This window comes from Cetorhinus maximus, chromosome 14 (assembly GCF_964194155.1).
Source record: "Cetorhinus maximus chromosome 14, sCetMax3.hap1.1, whole genome shotgun sequence".
Lineage (NCBI taxonomy): Eukaryota > Metazoa > Chordata > Chondrichthyes > Lamniformes > Cetorhinidae > Cetorhinus > Cetorhinus maximus.
The window spans coordinates 113,929,092-113,952,918 of NC_135892.1; the positions used below are offsets into that span (position 1 = coordinate 113,929,092).

The window sequence follows — 23,827 nt, forward strand, 5'->3', positions numbered from 1 at the left end:
CCTTTGATTCCCTTACCTAACAAGAATCTCTCTACTTCTGCCTTAAAAATATTCAATGGCCCCGCCACCACCACCTTCTGAGGCAGAGAGTTCCAAAGTCGCACAAACCTCTGAGAAAAAATGTTGCAACTGACTGGTGTACTTGAGGCAGTTGCAGTGTTAATGGCCCTGGTCTCATTAACATTCACAAGCTGCAGGGAAATCTTTGACAAAAACTTAAAGTGCATGAAAATATTCTGTGCAATCACAAATTTGCTTTTATCCCTCAGTTTCTCTCTACTCCCATACCCAGAAGCACCTTACCATTAAACAGATGCCTCCTATTTTAGGTATTTCCTTCTAAATGCATTCTCTTAAACTTCAAATACCTGATTCATATATCAGTGACTCATGTAAGAGTGAAGATGATAAGCAACTGGAAAGGGACATAAATAGTCCAGTTGAATAGGCAGGCAAGTGGCAGATGGAATATAATACAGAGAAGTGTGAGGTGATGCTTTTTGGCAGAAGGGATAGGAGGAAGCAATACAGGCTCAATGGCACAGTTCCAAAAAACATGCAGGAGCAGAGGGACCTGGGGGGGTTCATGTGCATAGATTTTTGAAAGTGATAGGACATACTCAGTTAGCAAAGCATATAGGATCATGGGCTTCAGAAATAGAGGTATTGAGTACAAAAGCAGAGGAGTTATGCTGCACCTGTACAAAGCTCTGGTTAGACAACAACTTTGTGTGCAGAGGGTTGCATCCCGTTCTGGTCACCACAGCTGAGGAAGGATGAGAAGGTCCTTGCAAGGGTGCAGAGGAAATTTATCAGAATGGTTCCAGGGATGGGTGGGGTGCGGTGTGCTTTCGCTCCAAGGTTAAGATAGAGACATTGGGACTGTTTTCCTTGAAGCAAAGAAGATTGAGAGGCGATTTGATAGAGCTGTACAAGATTTTGATTGGTTTAAATAAGGTAGACAATAAAAAGCTCTTTTCATTAGCTGATGGTACAAGTACCAGAGGACACAAAATTTTGAGCAAGAGATGCAGGGGAATGTGAGCAGGAACAGAAGAAGCAGGATGTATATCTGGATAAGATATACACAGCTAGAGAGCATGCTTTTTGTTATTCTTTCAAGGGATGTGGGTGTCACAGGCTAAGCCAGCAAATATTGCCCATCCCTAACTGCTTTTAAGGTAGTGGTGAGCTGCCTTCTAGAACCGCTGCAGTCCATGTTAATAAAGCATACAGCTTTCTTGGCTTTATTATCGGGGCATAGAGTACAAAAGCAAGGAGGTCAAGTTGAAGTTGATTAAGAAACTAGTTTGGCCTCAGCTGAAGTATTGCATCCAGTTCTGGACCCCACAATTTAGGATAGATGTGGAGGCTAAGAGAATGCAGAAAAGATTCATGAGAATGGTTCCAGGGATGAGGAACTGCAGTTCCTAAGATGGATTGGAGAAGTTGAGACTGTTCCTTGGTGAAGGGAAGGCTGAGAGGAGATTTGATAGAGGTATTCAAAATCATGAGGAGTCGGGACAGAGTAGGCAACGAAAAGCTGTTAATTGGCAAAAGCAGCAAAGGCAACATGCGGAAAAACTTTTTCAAACAGCAAGTGGAATGCACTTTATGAGAGTGTGGTGGAGGCAGATTAAATAAGGACATTTGGTAAGGGAATTAGACTGTTATCTGAAAAGAATGTGCAGGGTTACAGGGAGTAGGTGGAAGAATAACACTAGATGAATTGTGCATTTGGAGAGCTGGTACAAACATGATGGGCTGACTGGCCTCTTTCTGTGCTGTAGCAATTGTGAAATTCTGTGAGGAAGACCATTTTTTACAAAGCGAGTTGTAATGACTTGGAAATCACTGCCTATGAAGATGGTGAAAGTGGAAATGATGAATGATTTCAAAAGGAAATTGGATGGGCACTTGAGAGAAATAAACTTACAGGACTATGGGGAGAGAATAGGAGAATAGAACTGATTAAATTGCTCTGCAGAGAGCCAGCACAGACTCAATGGGCCGTTCCACTAATCTATCTATATCCTCTGGCAGTCTTGTTCACCCTACACCTACTACTGTGTCATCAGCATACTTAATTATTTGTGCTTCCTATAACCAGCCCCAAATCAACAACATGTATGTCAAATTAAAACCAGCACACACCCCTCTGGCATACCTACATCCAACATCCTTCTTCAATCCAATTAACACTCAATCTTTTGCTTCTATTCCTGCTGAAATATTTCCTACCGATTTATATTTTATATAAAAACTTTCTAGTGAGACAACTTATCAAGTACCTGCTGGATGTCCATATAAACTACATCTACTACATTCCTTAATCTATCCAATCAGTCACAGCTTCCTAGCACAACATGTATAACTAAGGAAGATTAGTCAAAGCCACTACTATTGTTTTTACTTAAAATATTCTTAGTATATGTACAACACTAGTAAGGCCATCATTTTTTACCATCCCTAGTTGGCCTAAAAAGCCGCCTGTTTGAACTGCTGCAGTTCTTAACTGTGGTAGTGGTTCTTCCTCAATATTGTTAGCCTGTGAAATACAGGATATTAACCCAGAAATGAGGAAGGGGCATCGATGTATATCCAAGTCAGAATGGTCTGTGATATTACTGGGAACTTGGAGGTGTTGATGTCCCAACGTCACTGCTGCTCTTGTCCTTCTTAATGGTCTGATGCGAGGGAGGTGATATTGAAGTAACTTTGATAAATTGTTGCTCTGCATTCTGTAGATTGTGTAAACAACTTGCAGTTAGTAGCAAAATTTCAGGAAAGATGTTACGGTCTTAGAAAGAGTACAGAGGAGGCTTACCAAGAATGAGGGGCTTCAGTGATGAGGAGAGTTTGCAAAAGTTAAGATTATTCTCCATGTTACAAAAGTTAAGAGACAACCTAATAGAGGTTTTCAAGATGATGAGAGGTTTTGATAGATTAGGGAGAGATAAACAATTGCCCCTGATGAGTGGGTCATTAACCAGAGATCATAGATTTAAAATCATTGGATAAAGGTCTAGAAGGGAGATTATCTTCCTTCAAAATTGTTGGGATCTGGAATGCTTGACATTAAAAGGTGTTAGAAGCTGGTTCCATAAATAATTTTAAAGGGAGTTGGGCAGATTCTTGAAGACGAGGAACTTTTACTTAGTTAGAGTCAAAAAGCAGGGTTTGTGGGACTAACTTTTTCAAAGAGCCAGGACAGGCATGGTGGGCCAAATGGCCTCCTTCTGTACTACACGTTTCTATGATTCTAGAAACAGAGAGACCTGGTGGTATAGGTACACAATTTGTTGAAGGTGGTAGGACAAGTTGACAAGGCTGTTAAAAGTATATGCAAAATCCTTAGCTTTATAAATAGAGGCAAGAGTACAAAAACAAGAAAGCTAAGCTAAACCTGCATAAAACATTGGGTAAGCCTCAGCCAAAGGATTGTGTCCAATTGTGGTCACTTTAGACACTAGCTAAAATGTGGAATTTGCTACCGCAGAAGTTAATTGATGCAAATAGCTAAGAGACTTTCAAAAGAAAATTAAATGAGTACTTGAGAGAAAAGGGAATCAAAACCATGCTGTGTGGCAATAGCTCAGGGGTAACATTTGACCCTTGGTCAAGAATTTTCTGGTTCATATCCAGGTGCTCACTTCATCTGAATTTCATTTGACCACTCTTGTGGTGCATTTGATGGCTTCCTCTCCCTGTGGTCAGTGTGTTTTCTGCCCAACAACAAAAGAAGCATTTCTGAATCTTTTCCTGGAGAATGGAGTGAGTCAAGACAAGTTAGTGGAATGGGTGGATTTGTAGCAGGTGAAGTTCAATGCAGAGAAATGTGGAGTGACTCATTTTGGTAGGAAGAACATGGAGAGACAGTATAAAAACGGTTCCAACGGTAAAAGGAGAGCAAAAGCAAAGGGACCTGGGTGTATAAGTGCATAAGACATTGAAGGTGGCAGGACAGGTTGGGAGAGGAGTGTATAAACCATACAGTAGCGTGGGCTTTATTAATAGGGGCATACAGTAGAAGAGTAAGAAGATTACGTGGAACTTGTATAAAACACTAGATCAGCCTCAGCTGGAGTATTGCGTCCAGTTCTGGGTACCGCACTTTAGGAAGAATGTGAAGGCAGTGGAGAGAGTGCAGAAGAAATTCACAAGAATGGTTCCAGAGATGAGGAACTTCAGTTATGAAAATAGATTGAAGAGGTTAGGACTGTTTACCTTAGAGAAAAGAAGGCTGAAAGGAGATTTGATAGAGGTATTCAAAATAATGAGGGGTCTGACAGAGTAGATAGGGAGAAACTATTCCACACCACATTACAGGAAAGACAGAAGGTGCAACACCTGACTCTTTAACTCTTCCCTCCTCGCTGTCCTAGGGCCCAAACACTCCTTTCAGGTGAAGCAGCACTTTACTTCCACCCCCTTCAATTTACTCTACTGCATTCGCTGCTCCCAATGCGGTCCCCTCTACATTGGACAGACCAAATGCAGACTGGGTGACTGCTTTGCGGAACACCTTCAGTCTGTCCGCAAGCATGACCCAGACCTCCCTGTCGCTTGCTATTTCAACACACCACCTCTCTCAGGGGTTCGTGAGCCTTTGAAACACTCCTCCCCAAAAGGCAGGGGAAGCAGTGTCTTTGAGTAGAATTTTACATTCAGCGTGCGGGCACATGCCCGACGTGCCGGAATGTAAAATAACGCACGATGACATCGGGCATGCGTCCTGGTGTCATCGCAAAGTAGCACGATATTTCATTCGGTGGGCGTGCACCAAAGTCAGCTGCGCGCGCGCCGATAATTGAAAGGCCTATTAAGGCCATTAACTAGGTGTTTAACCTTAATTTTCCGCTGCCCGTCCAACCTTACAGTTGGCGGGCAGGCGAAAAGGCCAAGCAACCTTTACGAGCGGGATGAGGTTTCCTAAAGCTATTACAAGTTAAATAAAAACTTTCCTTTGTAATTAAAAACATGTCCCATCTCATGTGACACAGTCACATGAGGGGACACGTTTCATTGAATTTTTCTTGTACTTAATAATTTTTTTCAAAATGTGCTTCAGTCGCCCTGAGGTGAAGCGCTCTTTTGCGAGCACGCGCGATCTGCGCGCTAGGCTCAGCTCTCCCTCCTCCCCCCACCTGCACAGCTAGCTCAGCGCTACCGCTCGGAATCCACAGAGAGTGGGCCTTAATTGGCCCACCCGTGTGAAATCGCGCCACAGAGCCGATCACGGGCAGCAGTCAGCTCCCTGGCCGCTCCCACTAAGCCCGCCCGACAAATGGAAAATCCTAGCCTATGAATATTTTTAAGGCAGAGCTAGATAGATTCTTGATTAACAAGGGGATGAGAGATTATCAGGGGTATCATGGAGGTTACAATCAGATCAATCACGATCTTATTGAATTGTGCAGCAGGCCTGAGGGGCCGAGTGGCCTACTCCTGCTCCATGTTTGTATATTCGTATGTTAGAAGCAAAAGCAATATGAGAAAAACTTTTTCACGCTGCGAGTTTTTAAAGTCTGGAATGCACTGCCTGAAAGTGTGGTGAAGGTAGTTCACTCGAGATATTCAGGAGGAAACTAGACTATTATTTTTTAAAAATTCATTCATGGGATGTGGGCTTCGCTGGCTGGGCCAGCATTTATTGCCCATCCCTAGCTGCCCTTGAGAAGGTGGTGGTGAGCTGCCTTCTTGAACTGCTGCAGTCCATGTGGTGTAGATACACCCACAGTGCTGTTCGGGGCTTCCAGGGTGTTGACCCAGCGACAGTGAAGGAACAGCGAAATATTTCCAAGTCAGGATGGTGAGTGACTTGGAGGGGAACTTCCAGGTGGTAGTGTTCCCATCTATCTGTTGCCCTTGTCCTTCTAGATGGTAGTGGTTGTGGGTTTGGAAGGTGCTGTCGAAGTAGCCTTGCTGAATTCTTGCACTGCATTTGAAAAAGAATGTGCAGGGTTATGGGGAGAAGACGGGGGAAGGGTACTAAGTAAATTGCTCATTTGGAGAGCCAGATGGACCAAGTGGTTTCCATTTGCACTATGAACATACTGTAATATTCTGAAATGGGGAATATCACAGTGGGGACAGCATCTCAGCTATAGTGATCATAACATAAGGATAGATTGGCTGCATAGAATGACAAGGAGCAATCCAGAATAAAAATACTTAACTGGAGGATGGCTAATTTCAGCAAATTGAGGAGGGACCTGGTCCAGGAAAACTGGAGTCAAAGACTGACATCAGAAATGTAATGGAGCAATGGGAAATCTTTAAACAGGAGTTGGTTCAAACACCAGGTAGGTGCATTCCAGAAAGGGGAAAGGGAGGGCAACCAAAGTCAGAGCTCCTTGGATGATGAACAAGTGAAAAAACAGGATGAAGCAGAAAAAAGGGGCATATGTTAGGAATCATAATGATAATCCTGAATCTCCTTTATATTAAAATAAAAAGTGCAGAGGAATTGTGAAAAGGAAATAAGGGGAAAAGAGGCAGTGCAGGAATAGAGTGGCAGCTATCATGAAAGGGGATCTGAAGGTCTTCTGTATGCATATTGATAGGAAAAGGTTTGTCCAGAACTGTGAGGCTGATTAGGAGCAAAATGTAGTACTATTGCTGGAGGTAGAAAGGATGAATGAGGTCCTGAATTAGTACTTTTCATTGGCATTTACTAAGGTAGGGGACTTTACTGAAGCTACACTAAAAGCTGGGGTACTAGATGAGATAAAAATAAAGAGAAGCTATTAGAATGGCTGGTGGTACTTAAGTGGGTAAGTCACCTGGGCCGGATGGGATGCATCCTAGTTTGTTGAGGGAAGTAAGGGTAGTTGTGTGAAAGTGCTGGCTACAATCTTCCAGTCGTCCTTGCATAAGAGTATCGCAGGATTACAAATGTTAAAACCCGATTTTAAAAAGGGAGAAGGCTAAACCTGGCAATTACATTTAACCTCAGTGGTGAGAAAGCTTTTAAAAACAATAATCTGGGAAAACATTAACAGCCACAGAGGATATGTGAACAAGTGGACTAATGAACAAGGGATTTCTCAAAGGCAAATCATGTTTGACTGGTCTGATTGAGTTTTTTTGGTGAGAACAGAAAGGGTGAAAGAGCAGAGCAGTTGATTTTGTGTATTTATGGTCAGTGGCAATGAAGGAACAAGGAAACAGGTCCATGTCAGGATTGTTTGTGCCTTTGGTAAAGTCCTCTTGTTGGCAAAATTGAAGCCCATGGGATAAAAGGGGAAGTATGGATACAAAATTCGCTAATGGATAGCAAACAGAAGCTGTGACTATTTTTCAGACTGGAGAGAAATGGAGTTACCCAAGTTCAGATCCTGGACTCCAGTTGTTTTTGATGCTAATCACTTGGACTTGGGGGTCATAGCTATTCTCAACACCTCTTCGATCTGTCAACTGCTCAGTGTATCCACCAGCCGCGGCTTAGGTGTTGTTATTTACTTTAATATCAATTTTCTCAAATAGTTTCTTCAATAGGTCTTTGCATTTTGAAATTTGAGGAGAGCACAAAACTCAGAAGGGTAGTGAACAATGAGGAATATAGTAATAGACTTCAAGAGGCTATTGTCAGAATGTTGAAATGGATAGATACATGGCAGATGGAATCCAGAAAAATGTGAGGTAATAAAATTCTGTTAGGAAAATTGAGAACAAAATGGTACAATTTTACATTTTAACAAGTTTACATTTTCAACGCCTTCTCAACTTGTTCTGTCACTTCAAAGATTTGTCTATATTAACCCCCAGGCTCTCTGTTTCAGGGCTACCTTTAAAATTCTACCATTTAGTTCATACTGTCTCTCTTCATCCTGCCTATCAACATGTATCACTTCACACTTGGCATTAAATTTCACTTTCTGTGTGTCTGCCTATTTCACCAGTCTGTCTACATCCTCCTGAAATCTGTCACTAAATTTCCAAGTTGTGATGCAAGGCCATTGACCCAAAATGTTACCCTATGTTTCTCCCTCAACAGATCCAGCCTGAACCTGCTGAGTGTTTCCAGCATCTGAAATATATTATTTTTACTTTGAATTTATCAATGATATGTTCTTATTGGCTTTTCTAGTGTTTGCACATCTCCTGAATACATACGTTGACATAATCAGTAATGGAAAGCTTGCCTGTCTCGACAACGTTGTTCAGTCATTGGCTGACACAGAGAATGAGAAAGCAAGGATCAAAGCCATAGGGCACTATGAAGAGCAGATGAAACAGCTGCTGACTCTCCCAACAGAAACTGCTGAGGAACTGAATACGATTCATGAGAAATGTCACAAAGAAGCATTTGATATGTTCCTGAAACGTGCTTTAGGGGAAAGGGAGGAACACAAAGACAAACTACAGGTTTGTGTACCAGCGGAACAAATGTAATTTATCGACTTTCCAATATATGGAAAGAATAATTTACAATAAAATTATAATCAGTTCCAAAAACGTATCTTTTATGCTTTGTGTGTCTCTTTATTTTCACAGCGTACCATTGAGGGGATCTTTAAAGATTATAGTAAAAGAAATGAATATGAATCTGAGAAAAAATGCAAAGACCTATTGACGAAACTATTTGAGAAAATTGATATTAAATTAAATAACAACACCTATGCCACAGCTGGTGGATACTCTGAGTATTTGACAGATCGAAGATGTGTTGAGAATAGATATGTTTCGGAGCCACGAAAAGGAGTCAAGGTAATTTTTAAAATGAATATTCTTATAATTAAAAGGATTATTATTATTATTATTAATAATAATAATATGCAGCTTTTGTTTCTTTTAATTCATTTTATGGGATCTAGAAGGCACTGGCTGGGCCAGCATTTATTGCTCATTCCTAGTTGCCCGTGAAAAGGTGGTGGTGAGCTGCCTTCTTCAACCACTGCAGTCGCTGTGGTGTAGGTACACCCACTGTGCTGTTAGGGAGGGAGTTCCAGGATTTAGCCCAGCAACAGTGAAGGAACTACAATATATTTCCAAGTCAGGATGGTGAGTGGCTTGGAGGGGAACTTTCAGGTGGCGGTTTTCCAATCTATTTGCTGCCCTTGTCCTTGGTAGTGGTCGTGGGTTTGAAGGGTGCTGCCGAAGGAGCCTTGGTGGGTTTCTGCGGTGCATCTTGTAGATGGTACACGCTGCTACCACTGATCGTCAGGAGTGGAGGGAGTGAATATTTGTGGAAGGGGTGCAAATCAAGTGGGCTGCTTAGTCCTGGATGCTGTCAACTTTCCTGAATGTTGTAGAAGCTGCACTCATGCAGGCAAATGGAGAGAATTCCATCGCACTCCTGACTTGTGCCTTATAGATGGTGGACAGGCTTTGGGGAGTCAGGAGGTGAGTCACTTGCCACAAGATTCCTAGCTTCTAACCTGATCTTGTAGCCACAGTATTTATATGGCTAGTCCAGTTCAGTTTTTGGTCAACGGTAACCCTCAGGATGTTGATAGTGGGGGATTCGGTGATGGTAATGCCAATATATGTCAAGGGATGATAGTTAGGTTCTCTCTAGTTGGAGATGGCCATTGCTTGGCACTTGGGTGGTGCAAATGTTACTTGCCACTTGTCAGCCCAAGCCTGGATATTGTCCAGGTCTTGCTGCATTTGGACATGAACTGTTTCAGTTTCTGAGGAGTTGCGAATGGTGCTGAACATTGTGCAATCATCAGCGAACATCCCCACTTCTGACCTTATGTTGGAGGAATGGTCATTGATGAAGCAGCTGAAGATAGTTGGGCCGAGGACACTACCCTGAGGAACTGCTGCAGTGATGTCCTGGAACTGAGATGATTGACCTCCAACAACCACAACCATCTTCCTTTCTGCGAGGCATGACTCCAGCCAACGTAGAGTTTTCTCCCAGATTCCCATTGACTCCAGTTTTGCGAGGGCTCCTTGGTGCCACACTCGGTCAACTGCATCCTTGATGTCAAGGGCAGTCACTCTCACCTCAGCCCTGGATGCAGCTCTTTTGCCCATGTATGAACCAAGGCTGTAATGAGGTCAGGAGCTGAGCTAACCCTAACCCTAACTCTCGCTGGACCCAAACTGGGCATCAGTGAACAGGTTATTGCTAAGCAAGTGCCACTTGATAGCACTGTTGATGACCCCTTCCGTCACTTTACTGTGACTGAGAGTATACTGATGGGGCGGTAATTGTCTGGGTTGGATTTGTTCTGCTTTTTCTGCACAGGACATACCTGGGCAATTTTCCTCATTGCTGGGTAGATGCCAGTGTTGTAGCTGTACTGGAACAGCTTGGCTAGAGGTGTGGCAAGTTCTGGAGCACAAGTTTTCAGTACTGCTGAGCTCCTCCATCATTGAGGAGAGGGACATTTGTGGAGCCTCCTCCTCCAGTGAGTTGTTTAAATGTCCACCACCATTCACGATTGGATGTGGCAGACTGCAGAGCTTAGATCTGATCTATTGGTTGCAGGATCGATTAACTCTGTCTATCACTTGCTGCTTATGCTGTTTGGCACGCAAGTAGTCCTGTGTTATAGCTTCACCATGTTGACACCTCATTTTTAGGTATGCCTGGTGCTGCTCCTGGCATGCCCTCCTGCACTCTTCATTGAACCAGGGTTGACCCCCTGGCTTGGTGGTAATGGTAGAGTAGGGGATATGCTGGGCCATGAGGTTACAGATTGTGGTTGAGTACAATTCTGCTGCTGCTGATGGCCCACAGCGCCTCATGGTTGCCCAGTCTTGAGTTGCTAGGTCTGTTTGAAATATATTCCACTTAGCACAGTGGTAGTGCCACACAACAAGATGGAGGGAATCCTCAATATGAAGACAGGACTTTACCTCTATAAGGACTGTGCGGTGGTCACACCTACCGATACTGTCATGGGCAGATGCATCTGCAGCAGGCAGGTTGGTGAGGAGGAATTCAAGTATGTTTTTCCCTCTTGTTGGTTCCCTCACCACCTGCAGCAGACCCAGTCTAGCAGCTATGTCCTTCAGGACTCAGCCAGCTCATTCAGAGGTGGTGCTTACAAGCCACTCTTGGTGATGGACATTGAAGAACTCCACCCTGAGTACATTCTGCGCCCTTGCCACCCTCAGTGCTTCCTCCAAGTGATGTCCAACATGGAGGAGCACTGATTCATCAGCTGAGGGAGGGCGGTACGTGGTAATCAGCAGGAGGTTTCCTTCCCCATGTTTGACCTGATGCCATGAGACGTCATGGGGGCTGGAATCGGTGTTGAGGATTCCCAGGGCTACTCCCTCCCAAGTGTATACCACTGTGCCGCCACTTCTGCTGGGTCTATCCTGCCGGTGGTGCTGGTGACCTGCTTCTCGAACTGCTGCAGTCCATGTGGTGTAGGGACACCCACAGTCCCGACAATTGACAATGGTTTCATGGTCATCAGTGAACTTTTAATTCCATACTTTTATTGAATTCAAATTCCAGCATCTGCCATGGTGGGATTCGATCCCCAGTCCCCAGAGCATTGCCCTGGGCTTCTCGATTACCAGCCCAGTGACAATGCCGCTATGCCATCGCCTCCTCAAAAAAGGTCAGAAGTGGGGATGTTCGCCGATGATTGCACAATGTTCAACACACATTCGTGACTCCTCAGATAATGGAGCAGTCCATGTCCAAGTGCAGCAAGACCTGGACAATATCCAGATTTGGGCTGACAAGTGGCAAGTAACATTCACGCCACACAACTGTCAGGCAATCACCATCTCCAACAAGAGAGAATCTAACCATTGTACCTTGACGTTCAAAGGCATTAACATTGCTGAATTCTCCACTATCAACATCCTGGGGTTACCATTGACCAGAAACTGAACTGGACTAGCCATATAAATACTGTGACTACAAAAGCAGGTTACAGGCTAGGAATTGTGCAGTGAGTAACTCACCTTCGGACTCCCCAAAGCCTGTCCACCATCTACAAGACACAAGTCAGGAGTGTGATGGAAAACTCTCCACTTGCCTGCATGAGTGCAGCTCCCACATTAGTCAAGAAATTTGACAGCATCCAGGACAAAGCAACCCATTTGATTTGCACCCGATCCACAAACATTCACTCCATCCGCTACCAGTGCACAGTAGCAGCAGTGTGTACCATCTATAAGATGCACTGCAGGAATTCACCAAGGCTCCTTAGGCAGCACATCCCAAACCTACAACCACTACCATCTAGAAGAAGGGCAGCCCGACACATGGGAACACCACCACCTGGAAGTCACCCTCCAAGCCACTCACCATCCTGACTTGGAAATGTATTGACCCATCACAATGTCTTCAATGTCGCTGGGTCAAAATCCTGGAACTCCCTCCCTAACAGCACTGTGGGTGTACCTACACCACATGGACTGCAGCGGTTCAAGAAGGCAGCTCACCATCACCTTCTCAAGGGCAATTAGGGATGGGCAATTAATTGTGGCCCAGCCAGCAACGCCCACATCCCATCAACGAATAAAAAAAAAAATTTGCCCTTCCCCAAATTGTACTTCAGAAGGTGGTGATGAGCTGCCTTCTTCAATTGCTTTGCTCCATGTGATGTAACTCTTTTGAGTCAACCCAAGTAAACTAAATTAACAAAATCAGGAACAAAGTTAAAGGCAGCCCTTAAAGGGAAACTGCAAAAACAAAGACAAAATTTAAAGGAAACTTGCAAACATTAAACCAAAGTGTGATTAACAGTGTCAATAAAACACCCCAGTCCCCAAGGTAGATGCCAGTGTTGTGATGGTACTGAAACATCTTCGCTGGGGGACACAATCTTCAGCACTACAGCCAGATGTTGTCAGGGCCCATATCAACATTGTTGTGTCTAGTGCCTTCAGCCGCTTCTTGATATCATGTGGAGTGAATCGATTTGGCTAAAGGCAAAACTTGAAAGTATTGTGAACCATAAGCAGGATAACGTTAGACTTCAAAAGGACATAGACAAGATGGTGGAATGGGTGGACATGTGACAGATGAAGTTTAATGCAGGGAAGTGTGATGTGATTCACTTTGGTAGGAAGAACGAGAAGTAACATAAAATAAAGGGTCCATTGGAAAGCAGGTGCAAGAAGGGGAACCTGGGCATATGTACACAAATCATTGAAGGTGGCAGGGGAGGTTGAGAGAGGGGTTAATAAAGCATAAGTGATCCTGGGCTTTATAAATAGGAACATCAAGTGCAAAAGTAAGGAAGTTATGTTAAATGTATATAAAACACTGGTTCTGCCTCAACTGGGGAATTGCATTCAATTCTGGGCACCACATTTTGGGAAGGATGTGAAGGCACAGTGTTTTTGAAATGATATGTTAATATTTTTTATCTGTTCGCTCAATAGGCCAAGGAAATTCTTAGAGAATTTCTAGATCAGAGGGTGGCTGAATCAGAATCCATTCGACAGAAGGATCAGAGTCTCACGGATGAAGAGAGGAGAATGGAAGGTAAGTAATTTTCTCCAAAAAGATCAATTCCACTGGCCAGGAATTTCCTTTGAGTTGTTCCCACTCTGACACCATAACTTCACCAGAAGTGTTTAAAGCTTAATCCCAATGGCATGTCTATGTATCACACCGCTGTTAGCTCTTCATCCAGTTCAAATAAGTTCTGTAAACACTTAGAAGAAATCTTCACCTCCATTAGTGCATCCTCATTACTGCTACTGCACTAATGGAATATGCAGCATTTAGTATCGTAGCTGGATCAAGCCATCATTTTAGTGTCAGCACTCTCAGTCAGAAATTATAGGATTTGAACCCTACTCCTTACAGTCCCAGAGCCCTTACGCTAAACTCTGGGTTGACATCCAGTGCAATGTGTCTGGTGCATAAGAATATAAAAACAAGAGCAGGAGCAGAGCATTTGCCTCCTGACACCTGCTCCAACATTCAAATAAGATCATAGCTGTTGTATGTTATATTCAGTGGGTCTTACAAAGAGTTCCTGAGTCTTGTATGGTTAAACGTTTATTGTTCATTGGTAACACATAACTAAGTACATATATGCAGGAGCTAACTCCATGCTTGCTTCTGCTCAGGTCTCTGTCTGGTCCACACTCTCTCTAGTCTCAGGTTATGTAAGCCTTTACATCGCACTGTGGGTGGTACTGTTCCCAGTCCCACATTCACCTTTGCTATGCCAGATACCCTTATACTACACCTCCCCAATTCTTTACCCTACATGTTTACATTATAATCATGCTACCCTTTCTCCCCTCTCAAGTTTCTGACTTTACAGATTCAGGCAGCCTGGAGGCTTGATCATTCTTCCAATCTCCAAATGTGACCAGAACGAGGAGCGGTAGGCTCTGTTGATTTGGGAAAACTTTGTTGATTTGGGTGTCGAGTTGTAGTTCGTGTTTCTGGCACTTGGTTGTCTTCTGAAACGCTCAAGTGGATAGTAGGTGGTTCACCTTGAGGGATGAGGAGGAAGCTCCTTTTGTTCCTCCTGATTGTACCTCTCAGTGTATAGATGAGGTATGAGCTTGGCTAGTCATCATCTCTCCAGACAATGATGCCCTCTCGTTCCACACCCTGTACCCTTTGTGTAACTGTTGCAGGTTTCTAGTGTAGTGCCTTCTATTGTAGACGGACGCCTGCCACAGTCTGTAGGACTGTTCTGGGTCCTGAATTTCTTTTTTGTTACGGCACAGAAAGAGCCCATTCAGCACATTGTGTCTGCACTGGCTCTCCAAAGGAGCATTATGACTTGGTGTTATTTTCCTGTCTTTTCCCCGTACCCTTGCCCATTGTTTCTGTTCAAATAATCATCTAATACCCTCTTGAATGCCTCGATTGAACCTGCCTCCACCACACTTCCAGGCAGTGCATTCCAGACTCAAACCACTCGCTGTGTGAAAAAGTTTTTTTCTGATAAAAAAAGCTTTTTTGCTTCTTTTGCAAATCACTTTAAACCTGTGCCCTCTCATTCTCAATTTTACGAGCAGGAACAGTTTCTCCCAAATCACTCTATCCAGCCCTCTCATGATTTTGAGCGTCTCTATCAAATCTCTTAGCCTTCTCCACTCAATGGAGAACAGTCCCAACTACTTCAATTTATCTTCATAACTGAAGTTTCTCATCCCTGGAACCATTATTGTAACCCTCTGCTGCACTCTCTCCAATGTGTTCACATCCTTCCTATAGTGTGGTGCCCAGAACTATACACAATACTCCACAATACTCCAATCCTCCTACACCACATGGACTGCAATTCAAGAAGGCAGCTCACCACCACCTTCTCAAGGGCAACTAGGATGGGCAATAAATGCTGGTCCAGTCAGCGACACCCACACCCCATGAATGAATAAAAAAGCTGAGGTCTAACCAGTGTCTTACATAAACTCAGCATAACCTCCCCGCTCTTGTGCTCTATCCCCTGTTAATAAAGCCCAGGATACTATATGCTTTATTAACTGCTCTCTCCACCTGTCCTGCCACCTTCAATGATCTATGCACATATATACCCAGGTCCCTCTGCTGCTGCAGACCCCACCCCTTAAGAATTGTACCCCTTATTTTATATTGTCTCTCCATGTTCTTCCTAACAAAATGCATCACCTCACACTTCTCAGCATTGTACTTCATCTGCCACCTACCTGCCCACTCCACCAACTTGTCTATGTCCTTTTGAAGTTCTACACCATCCTCCTCACAGTTTACAATGCTTCCAAATTTCATATCATCCTGCAAACTTTGAAAGTGTCCCCTGCACACCAAGATCTAGATCATTAATATATATCAGGAAAAGCATGGGTCCTGGGGAACTCCACTACAAACCTTTCTCCAGCCCAAAAAATATCCATTGGCCATTACCCTCTGTTTCCTATTACTCAGCCAATGGTGTATCCAATATTGTGTCCTTGGTTGCCAACCCTGGGATTAGGTTCTTTGGCAGGATTGGAAGTTGAGTGTAGAGTTTTCTGCCCATCAGGATATGGGGTGAGAGCAGCATGGCTTTGATGTGACCAAATGCTTGTCCTGGTGCATGTTCCAGCGCCATGCCTGGTCCTTTTTGAGAAGGTGTTACAGGTGCTCTGTGACCTACGCCAGATTAGGTAGAAATGTCCCCAACTGGTTCACCATGCCCAGGAATCTCTGGAGGTCTGGAACAGATGATGAGGCTGGGAACTCGCTGATAGCTTTCATTTTGTGTGAGTCCACCATTATGCCTTTGCTACTGACAATGTGTCCTAAGAACCAAAGAAAGGTCTTGGAGAAGTCACATTTTTCATTCAGTGTCAACACTGCTTTCTGTAAGCATTCTAGAACAGCTATAGCCTCCTGTCGTGTTCCTCCACGGTCATGCTGTGGACCAAAACATCATTCATACGGCAGATGACGCACTCTAGGCCTTGTAAAATCACAAACATTGTGCATTGAAAAATATCGAGTGCCGAGGTAATACCGAAAGGACTGAAACAAAAGCTGCCAAAAGGGGTAATAAACGTAGTCAGCAATCTAGATTTCTCATCTCGTGGAAGTTGCCAGAAGCCGATGTGAACATTGAGCTTTGAAAACAGCACGCTCGAAGAGAATTTGGTCAGGCTGACGTTCACCGAGGATATCGGTGGACTCCTTGTGCCAGCCACTGCCTTGTTGAGTTCTGTCAGGTCACCACAGATACAGATGGACCTGTTCAGTTTCAGGGCTAGGGCCATCCCAGAATACTATTTCATTGGCTGAGTGACGGGGGAGATGATCCCCATTTTGGTCATCTCATCCCGTTATTGCTGCACTTCATGAGTGGGTGCCGTATTTTCTGTGGCATGATCAGGCACACGAGCTTGGCATCCTCCATTGATGTAATCCTGTAAGCAGTCCTCACTCATCCCAATCCAGTAAAGAGTTTCAGAAACTCTTTTATATTTAGAACCAGGCTGGTTGACCTTGTCAATTTTCTGAAGGAGGCTGAGGTTGACATGGGCTTTCCTGCTTAAGAGGGAAAATTCTTGATTGCAGGTGACACGCCAATCCAAAGATAAGCAATGTACCTTTAACTGGGAGCGTGATGCTGCCTGATCCATACAGCATCATCAGCATCGTTCCTTGTCCGAGAGGAATTGTAACACTGGCTCTCGTGTCCAATTTAAAGTTGGTGAGGTGCCCACTGGTGAGGTTGAGATGTCCACATTCCAAAAAGAGAAGAGAATTCAAGAACTCATCCAAGAAGCACTGTAGTGTCTCTTTCTGGTGTGATACCTCAATCTCATGGATTGTCTTGGGATCCTCTGCCCATCTGGGTGTTTTAGCTTTCCATAGCTTCCCGAAGTGGTTGCAATTAAAACACTGCTGTGATTGCTGGACATTGGTCTCACCTAGGAGGTCGTTTGACTCCACGGCACTGACATGGTCACCCACCCTCTAGTGGTTGGTTAGTGTATTGCATCCCTTGGCCTGAAGTCTCTCTGTCACTTTGCTGCTGGACTAGCTGAACAGTTTGGATTGCTCTGTGCCAAGGCTTCCTTTTGCCACATAAAATGGACCAGTGCTGTAGGCAGATTTCAGATTGCCTGACAAGCTGAAGGGTCAGATCTTCCTTGGCCTGAATCATGTCTAAAAGGGCATCATTCGCCAAGACAACAACAATTCTGCCCCTTCTAAGTTTCGACTACAGGTCTCCATAGTCACAGCCTTCAGCCAACCTGTACAGTTCATTAATAAAAGAGTTAACCAGTTCCCCTTAGTGTTGGAGACATTTTTTTGAATTTTTCTCGAAGATTCTGTTCCTTCTCAGATTAACTATGCATTGAACGATTTTTAAACTCCATCGAATTTAGCTCAGGTTCATTTATTCCTTGCCTTGCAATAATATCAGCTGTTGGATATACTGAATAAAGCAGTGGATTCACTTGTTCAGCTTCTGCCATTTTGTCTAAACCTGAAGCTATCATCTACTTTAGGAATCTCTTCTTCCAAAATCCCCAATTTTCTGCTTGGCCTCGTCAGGTCAAATTGGTCTGGTAAAGTTGATTTCTTATCCAAGATTGTTTAGAAATTTTGGTGAGTACAACTTTAAATGCTGTGCAGATTAAGATGGCGCTGCAGCAAGCACTTTTTCCAAAGAATCTTCCCACACTTGTCAGGTTTTGACGGGCTCCCACCGCAATTTGCAACAAGCTCGGCCACCGCTTGGTATGGCACTGACTTTGAACCTGGGCTGGCCACAGTGTTTTCAGAAACAGGCTGCTCCGACATTTAAAAAAGAACTGAGGACAGTTTTAAACTAGCTCAGGCCAAGAGCTTTATTTTTTTAGCTCACCCCTGCTAGATCCTTTGACTCTGTGATCTGCAGGTATTCAAAATGGACCTCCATGAGATCTTGTGGAGTCCTAAGCTGCAAAGTGGAGCTTTTTCTTCTGTTCCCCCACTTCCAAGTTTGCAATGGAGCTTTCTTTCAAGAAATTTCCCTCTGTGTTTTCACTTCAGGTGTTTTCAGTCAGGTCAGAATCCTGGTCCTTTAATTTTCCAGCTTTTGAACTTCTGATCCAGCTTCTGAGGTTCTGGGTTTTGCCAAGAGCTGCCACCATGTTGTATATTCAGTCGGTCTCTTCAAGAGGTTCTAAGTCTTGTATGGTTAAACATTAAATGTTTATTGATAACTCATAACTAGGTACATATATACAGGTTATTGTCCAAGCCATGAGCTAACTCCATGCTTGCTTCTGCACATGTCTCTGTCCAGTCCACAATTCTCCCTAGTCTCAGGTCATGCGACCCTTTCATCACACTGTGGGTAGTAGTGTTCCCAGTCCCATATTCACCCTTGCTATGCCAGATAGCCTTATACTGCAATAGTTGATCTGATTTTGATCCACTTTCCTGCCTGTTCCCTACGGCTCTTGACTTCCCTATTGCTCAAAAATCTGTCTATCCCAGCCTCAATATATTTAATGACTCAACCTTCACAGCTGTCTGGGATAGAGAATTTCAAAGAGTCATCAGCCTCTGAGAGAAGAAATTCCTGCTCATCTCAGTCTTAAATAGAAGACCCCTTATTCCAAAACTGTGCCCCCTATAGTTCTAGATTCCCCCACAAGGGGAAACATCCTCTCAGCATCTATCCTGTCAAGCCTGCTCAGAATCTTAAATGTTTGAATAAAATCACCTATCATTCTTCTAAATTGCAATGAACATAGTCACAACCTGATTAACCTTTCCTCATAAGACAACCCCTTCATCCCAGGATTCAGCCTAGTGAACTTAGGTTCATGAGGGTTTCCCCCAACCCTCCCCTCACCATATGACTTGTGGGAGCCCATAACCCCCTCCCATTCCACAGGACTAACCATCCTATTGGCTGGTATAAAGAGGGTTAAATATTCCCATCGCAGCCTGTGAATCCTTTCACTACATCATACTCTTCTCCAAGGGAATTGTGAGAAAATACAAAACTACAACAAACATTGTGGCTACAGAAAAATGCAAACATAGAACAAGTTAATCCAAAATGACAATCTTTATTCTCTACGTCCATGAAGTAGCCTGGTAATGAAGGGTATAATATTAGCAGTGATACTACCATCAATAATTCGAATGCAATGTACCAGCCCAAGCAGATATTCCCATCCACACTCAGTGAAATGATTAATTGCTTTTGAATAAACAATGACTCTGTGGACTTTGTTTTAATATTTATAATTATTTCAGAATCATCAGTTTGCACATGCTCATTCTAAGAGCCATTCATTTAGTCCTGCTTTTCCACTCTATCCCTATATTCCTGCATTTTTTTCCTTTCAACTATTTATCCAATTCCATTTTAAAAGCCTCCCTCTCAGTGCCTTGCAAATTCTAATCACTCACTGCATTAAAAAAAAGCTTATCATGTTGCCTCTGGCTCCATTGCCAATCATCTTAAATTGATGCCCTCTGGGTAATGATCCTTCAACCAATGGAAACAGTTTTACATACAGATGTAAATGCATTAAGTTCAGTTCAGAGAAGGTTTAATAGTTTAATACCTGAAATGGGCAAGTTAACTTATGAGGAAAGGCTGGACAGGCTTGGCTTGTTGGAGTTTAGAAGAGTAAGAGTCAACTTGATTGAATGTGGAAAGGACGTTTCTTCTTTTGGAAGAATCTGGAAGTCAGGGTCACTGTTTCAAAATAAGGGGTCGCCCACTTAAGACAGAGATGAGGAAAAACATTTTCTCAGAGGGTTTGAGAGGATTTAGAATTCGCTTCCTCAAAAGGTGGTTGAGGCAAAGTCCTTGAATATCTTTAAGGTAGAGGTAGATAGATTCTTGATCAGCAAGGGGGTAAAAGATTATCAGGGGTAGGCAGGAATGTGAGGTTGCTATCAGATTAGCCATGACCTTATTGAATGGTGGAGCAGGCTTGAGGGGCCGAGTGGCCTACTCCTGCTCCTAATTCATATGTTCGTATGTTTCTCTTTATTTACTCTATCCAAACCCTTCATGATTTTGAGCAACTCTATCAAATCCCCTCTGCTCTAAGGAGAACAACCCCAAATTCTCAAATCTATCTACACAATTGTAATCCATCATCTCTAAAAGCATTTGAGTAAATCTCTACTGTACCCATCCAAAGCCTTCACCCCCTTCCTAAAGTGCGGTGCCTACAATGGACACAATAGTTCAGCTGGAGTAAACTGGAGTAAAGGTTTAATATAACTTCCTGACTTTATGAACATATGAACAAGGAGCAGGAGTAGGCCATTCAGCCCCTCGAGTCTGTTCCACCATCCAACAGGATCTTGGCTGATCTGATAGTAACCTGAAATCTGCATCTCACCTTGATAATCTATCACCCCCTTGTTTACCAAGAATCTATCCACCTCTGCCTTAAAAATATTCAATGACTCTGCTTCCACCACCTTTTCAGGAAGAGAGTTCCAAAGATTCATGACCCTCTGAATGAAAAAGAATTTCGCCTCATTTCTGTTTTAAATGGCCGATACCTTATTCTTAAACAGTGACCCCTAGTTCTAGATTCTTCCACAAGAGGAAACATCCTCTCCACATCCACCCTATCAAGACCCCTCAGGATCTTATATGTTTCAATCAAGTTGCGTCTTACTCTTCTAACCTCCAGCAGGTACAAGCCTAGTCTGTCCAACCTTTCCTCATAAGACCACTCACCCATTCCAGGTATTAGTCTGGTAAACTTTCTCTGAACTGCATCCAACACAATTACATCCTTCCTTAAATAAGGTGACCAATATTGTACACAGTACTCCAAATATGGTCTCACAAGTACCCAGTACAACTGAAGCATAACCTCCCTACTTTTGTATTCAATTCCCCTCACAATAAATGATAACATTCTATTAGCTTTCCTAATTACTGTACCTGCACACTAGCCTTTTGTGATTCATGTGCTAGGACACCCAGATCCCTCTGCACCTCAGAGCTCTGCAATCTCTCCCCATTTAGATAATATGCTTCTCTTTTATTCTTCCTGCCAAAATGGACAATTTCACATTTTCCAACATTGTACTCCATTTGCCAGATTTTTGCCCATTCACTTAACCTATCTTTATGCAGCCTCCTTATGTCCTCTTCACAACTCACTTTCCTACCTATCTTTGTGTCATCAGCAAATTTGGCAACCATCCCTTCATCCAGGTCATTTATATAAACTGTAAACAGTTGAGCTCCCAGCACTGATCCCTGTGGCACACCACTCGTTACATTTTGCCAACCTGAAAAAGACCCATTTATGTCTACTTTCTGCTTCCTGTTAGTGAGCCAATCTTTTATACATGCAAATATGTTACCCCTACACCATGAGTTTTTATTTACCATAATAACTTTTGATGTGGCACTTTATCAAATGCCTTCTGAAAATCTAAGCATAGTACATCTACCTTTATCCAGAGCATGTTACTTCCTCAAAGAACTCCAGTAAGTTGGTTAAACACGATTTCCCTTCCACAAAACTCTGCCTGATGACCGAGGTTATTCAAGTGCCCTGCTATAACTTCTCTAATAATACCTTCTAACATTTTCCCTTTGACAGAAGTTAAGCTAACTGGTCTGTAGTTTCCCACTTTCTGTCTCCCTCCCTTTTTGAATAATGGAGTTACATTTGCTATCTTCCAATCTAATGGGACCTTCCCCAAATCTAGGGAGTTTTGGAAAATTAAAACCAATGCATCAACTATTTCCCTGGGCACTTCTTTTAAGACCCTAGGATGAAATCCATCAGCACCCAGGCTCTTGTCAGCCCATAGCTCCAACAATTTACCCAGTACCTAATTTTCCTGACTTCCTCCCCTACTTCCATTTCCTGGTTTATAGTTGCTTCTGGAATATTACTTGTATCCTCTATAGTGAAAATTGATGCAAAATACCTGTTCAATTCATCTGTCATCTGCTTATTTTCCATTATCAATTCTCCAGACAAAAAATGCTGGAAAATCAGTGGAAAGGAAGACAGGTTTCTCTTCTTCTTCAGAGCTAAGACGAGTCATACGGACTCGAGATGTTAACTCTGGCTTTTGTCTTCACAGATCCTGTCAGACCTGCTGAGTTTTTCCAGCACTTTTTGTTTTTGTTTCAGATTTCCAGCATCCGCAGTATTTTGCCTTTATCAATTCTCCAGACTCGCTTTCTATAGGGCCAATGCTCAATTTGTTAACACGTTTCTTTTTAAACTATTTATAAAAACTCTTACTATCTGTTTTTATATCCCTGGCTAGCATTTTTGCATACTCTAATTTTTCCCTCCATATTAGTTTTTTAGTCATTCTTTGCTGTTCCTTATATTCTGTCTAATCTTCTGACCTGCCACTCGTCTTTCCACAATTATATGTTTTTTCTTTAAGTTTGATACTATCTTTATCCTTTCTAGTTAACCACGGATGGTGTGTCCATCCCTCGGACTTTTCTTACTTGTTGGAATGTATCTATTCTATGCATTCTGAAATATCCCCTTATTAGCCACTGCATCTCTACTGACCTCTCCCTTAAGCTAATTTGCCAATTCATTCCAGCCAGCTCTGCTTTCATCCCCTCATATCTGCCCTTATTTAAGTTTAAAGACATAGCCTCAGACCCACTCCGCTCTCCCTCAAACTGAATGTAAAATTCAATCATATTATGGTCACTGCTACCTAGGGGCACCTTCACTATGAGATCATTAATTACTACCATCTCGTTGCACAATACCAGGTCTAGTATAGCCTGCTCTCTGGTTGGCTCCAGAACCTGCTGTTCTAAGAAACTATCCCAAAAACATTCAATGTACTCCTCATCTAGGCTATCTTTGCCCATCTGACTTTTCCAGTCTATATGTAAAGTAAAATCTCCCATGATTATCACTGTGCCTTTCTGACAAGCTCCAATTATTTCTTCCTTTGTTCTCCACCCGACCATGTGGTTACTGTTAGGGGGTCTGCACACAACTCCCACAAGTGACTTCTTACCTTTACCAATACTCATCTCTACCCAAACCATTTCCACATCCCGGTTTCCTGAACTTTGGCCATCCCTCTGTATTGTGCTAATACCATTATTAACAAAGAGAGCCACCCCTCCACCTTTTCCTCGCTTCCTGACCTTCCTAAATATCCTGTTCCCTTCAAAATCAAGGCCCCAATCCATGTCCTCCTGCAGCCCTGTCTCCATAATTGCTATCAAATCGTAATTGTTTATACCTATCTACGCTCTCAGTTCATCTGTTTTGTTTCGAATTCTATGTGCAATCAGATACAGAGCTTTTAGTTTTATCCATTTATTTTTATAACCTCTAGTTTCATTTGTTGATTTACTGTTACATTTGGTACTCTCTATCCCTTCCTGTCATGGTCTGTTTTTCATTTCCCACAATAATACTTTTTTCTTTTTGTCTTGTCTCTGCTCTTTGATTTACCGCATCTTCCCAAATTTGA

General features: G+C 43.0%; 1 protein-coding gene across 1 annotated transcript in view; it reads left to right on the top strand.

The window, feature by feature from the left end:
- Nucleotides 1-23,827, top strand: part of LOC144689978 (guanylate-binding protein 3-like) — a 62,445-nt gene that overhangs the window by 34,399 nt on the left and 4,219 nt on the right. Inside the window, exons 6-8 of the mRNA XM_078557515.1 lie at nucleotides 8,093-8,370; nucleotides 8,500-8,712; nucleotides 13,315-13,417. Coding sequence (XP_078413641.1) covers nucleotides 8,093-8,370; nucleotides 8,500-8,712; nucleotides 13,315-13,417 — 594 coding nt within the window. The remainder of the gene's footprint in view (nucleotides 1-8,092; nucleotides 8,371-8,499; nucleotides 8,713-13,314; nucleotides 13,418-23,827) is intronic.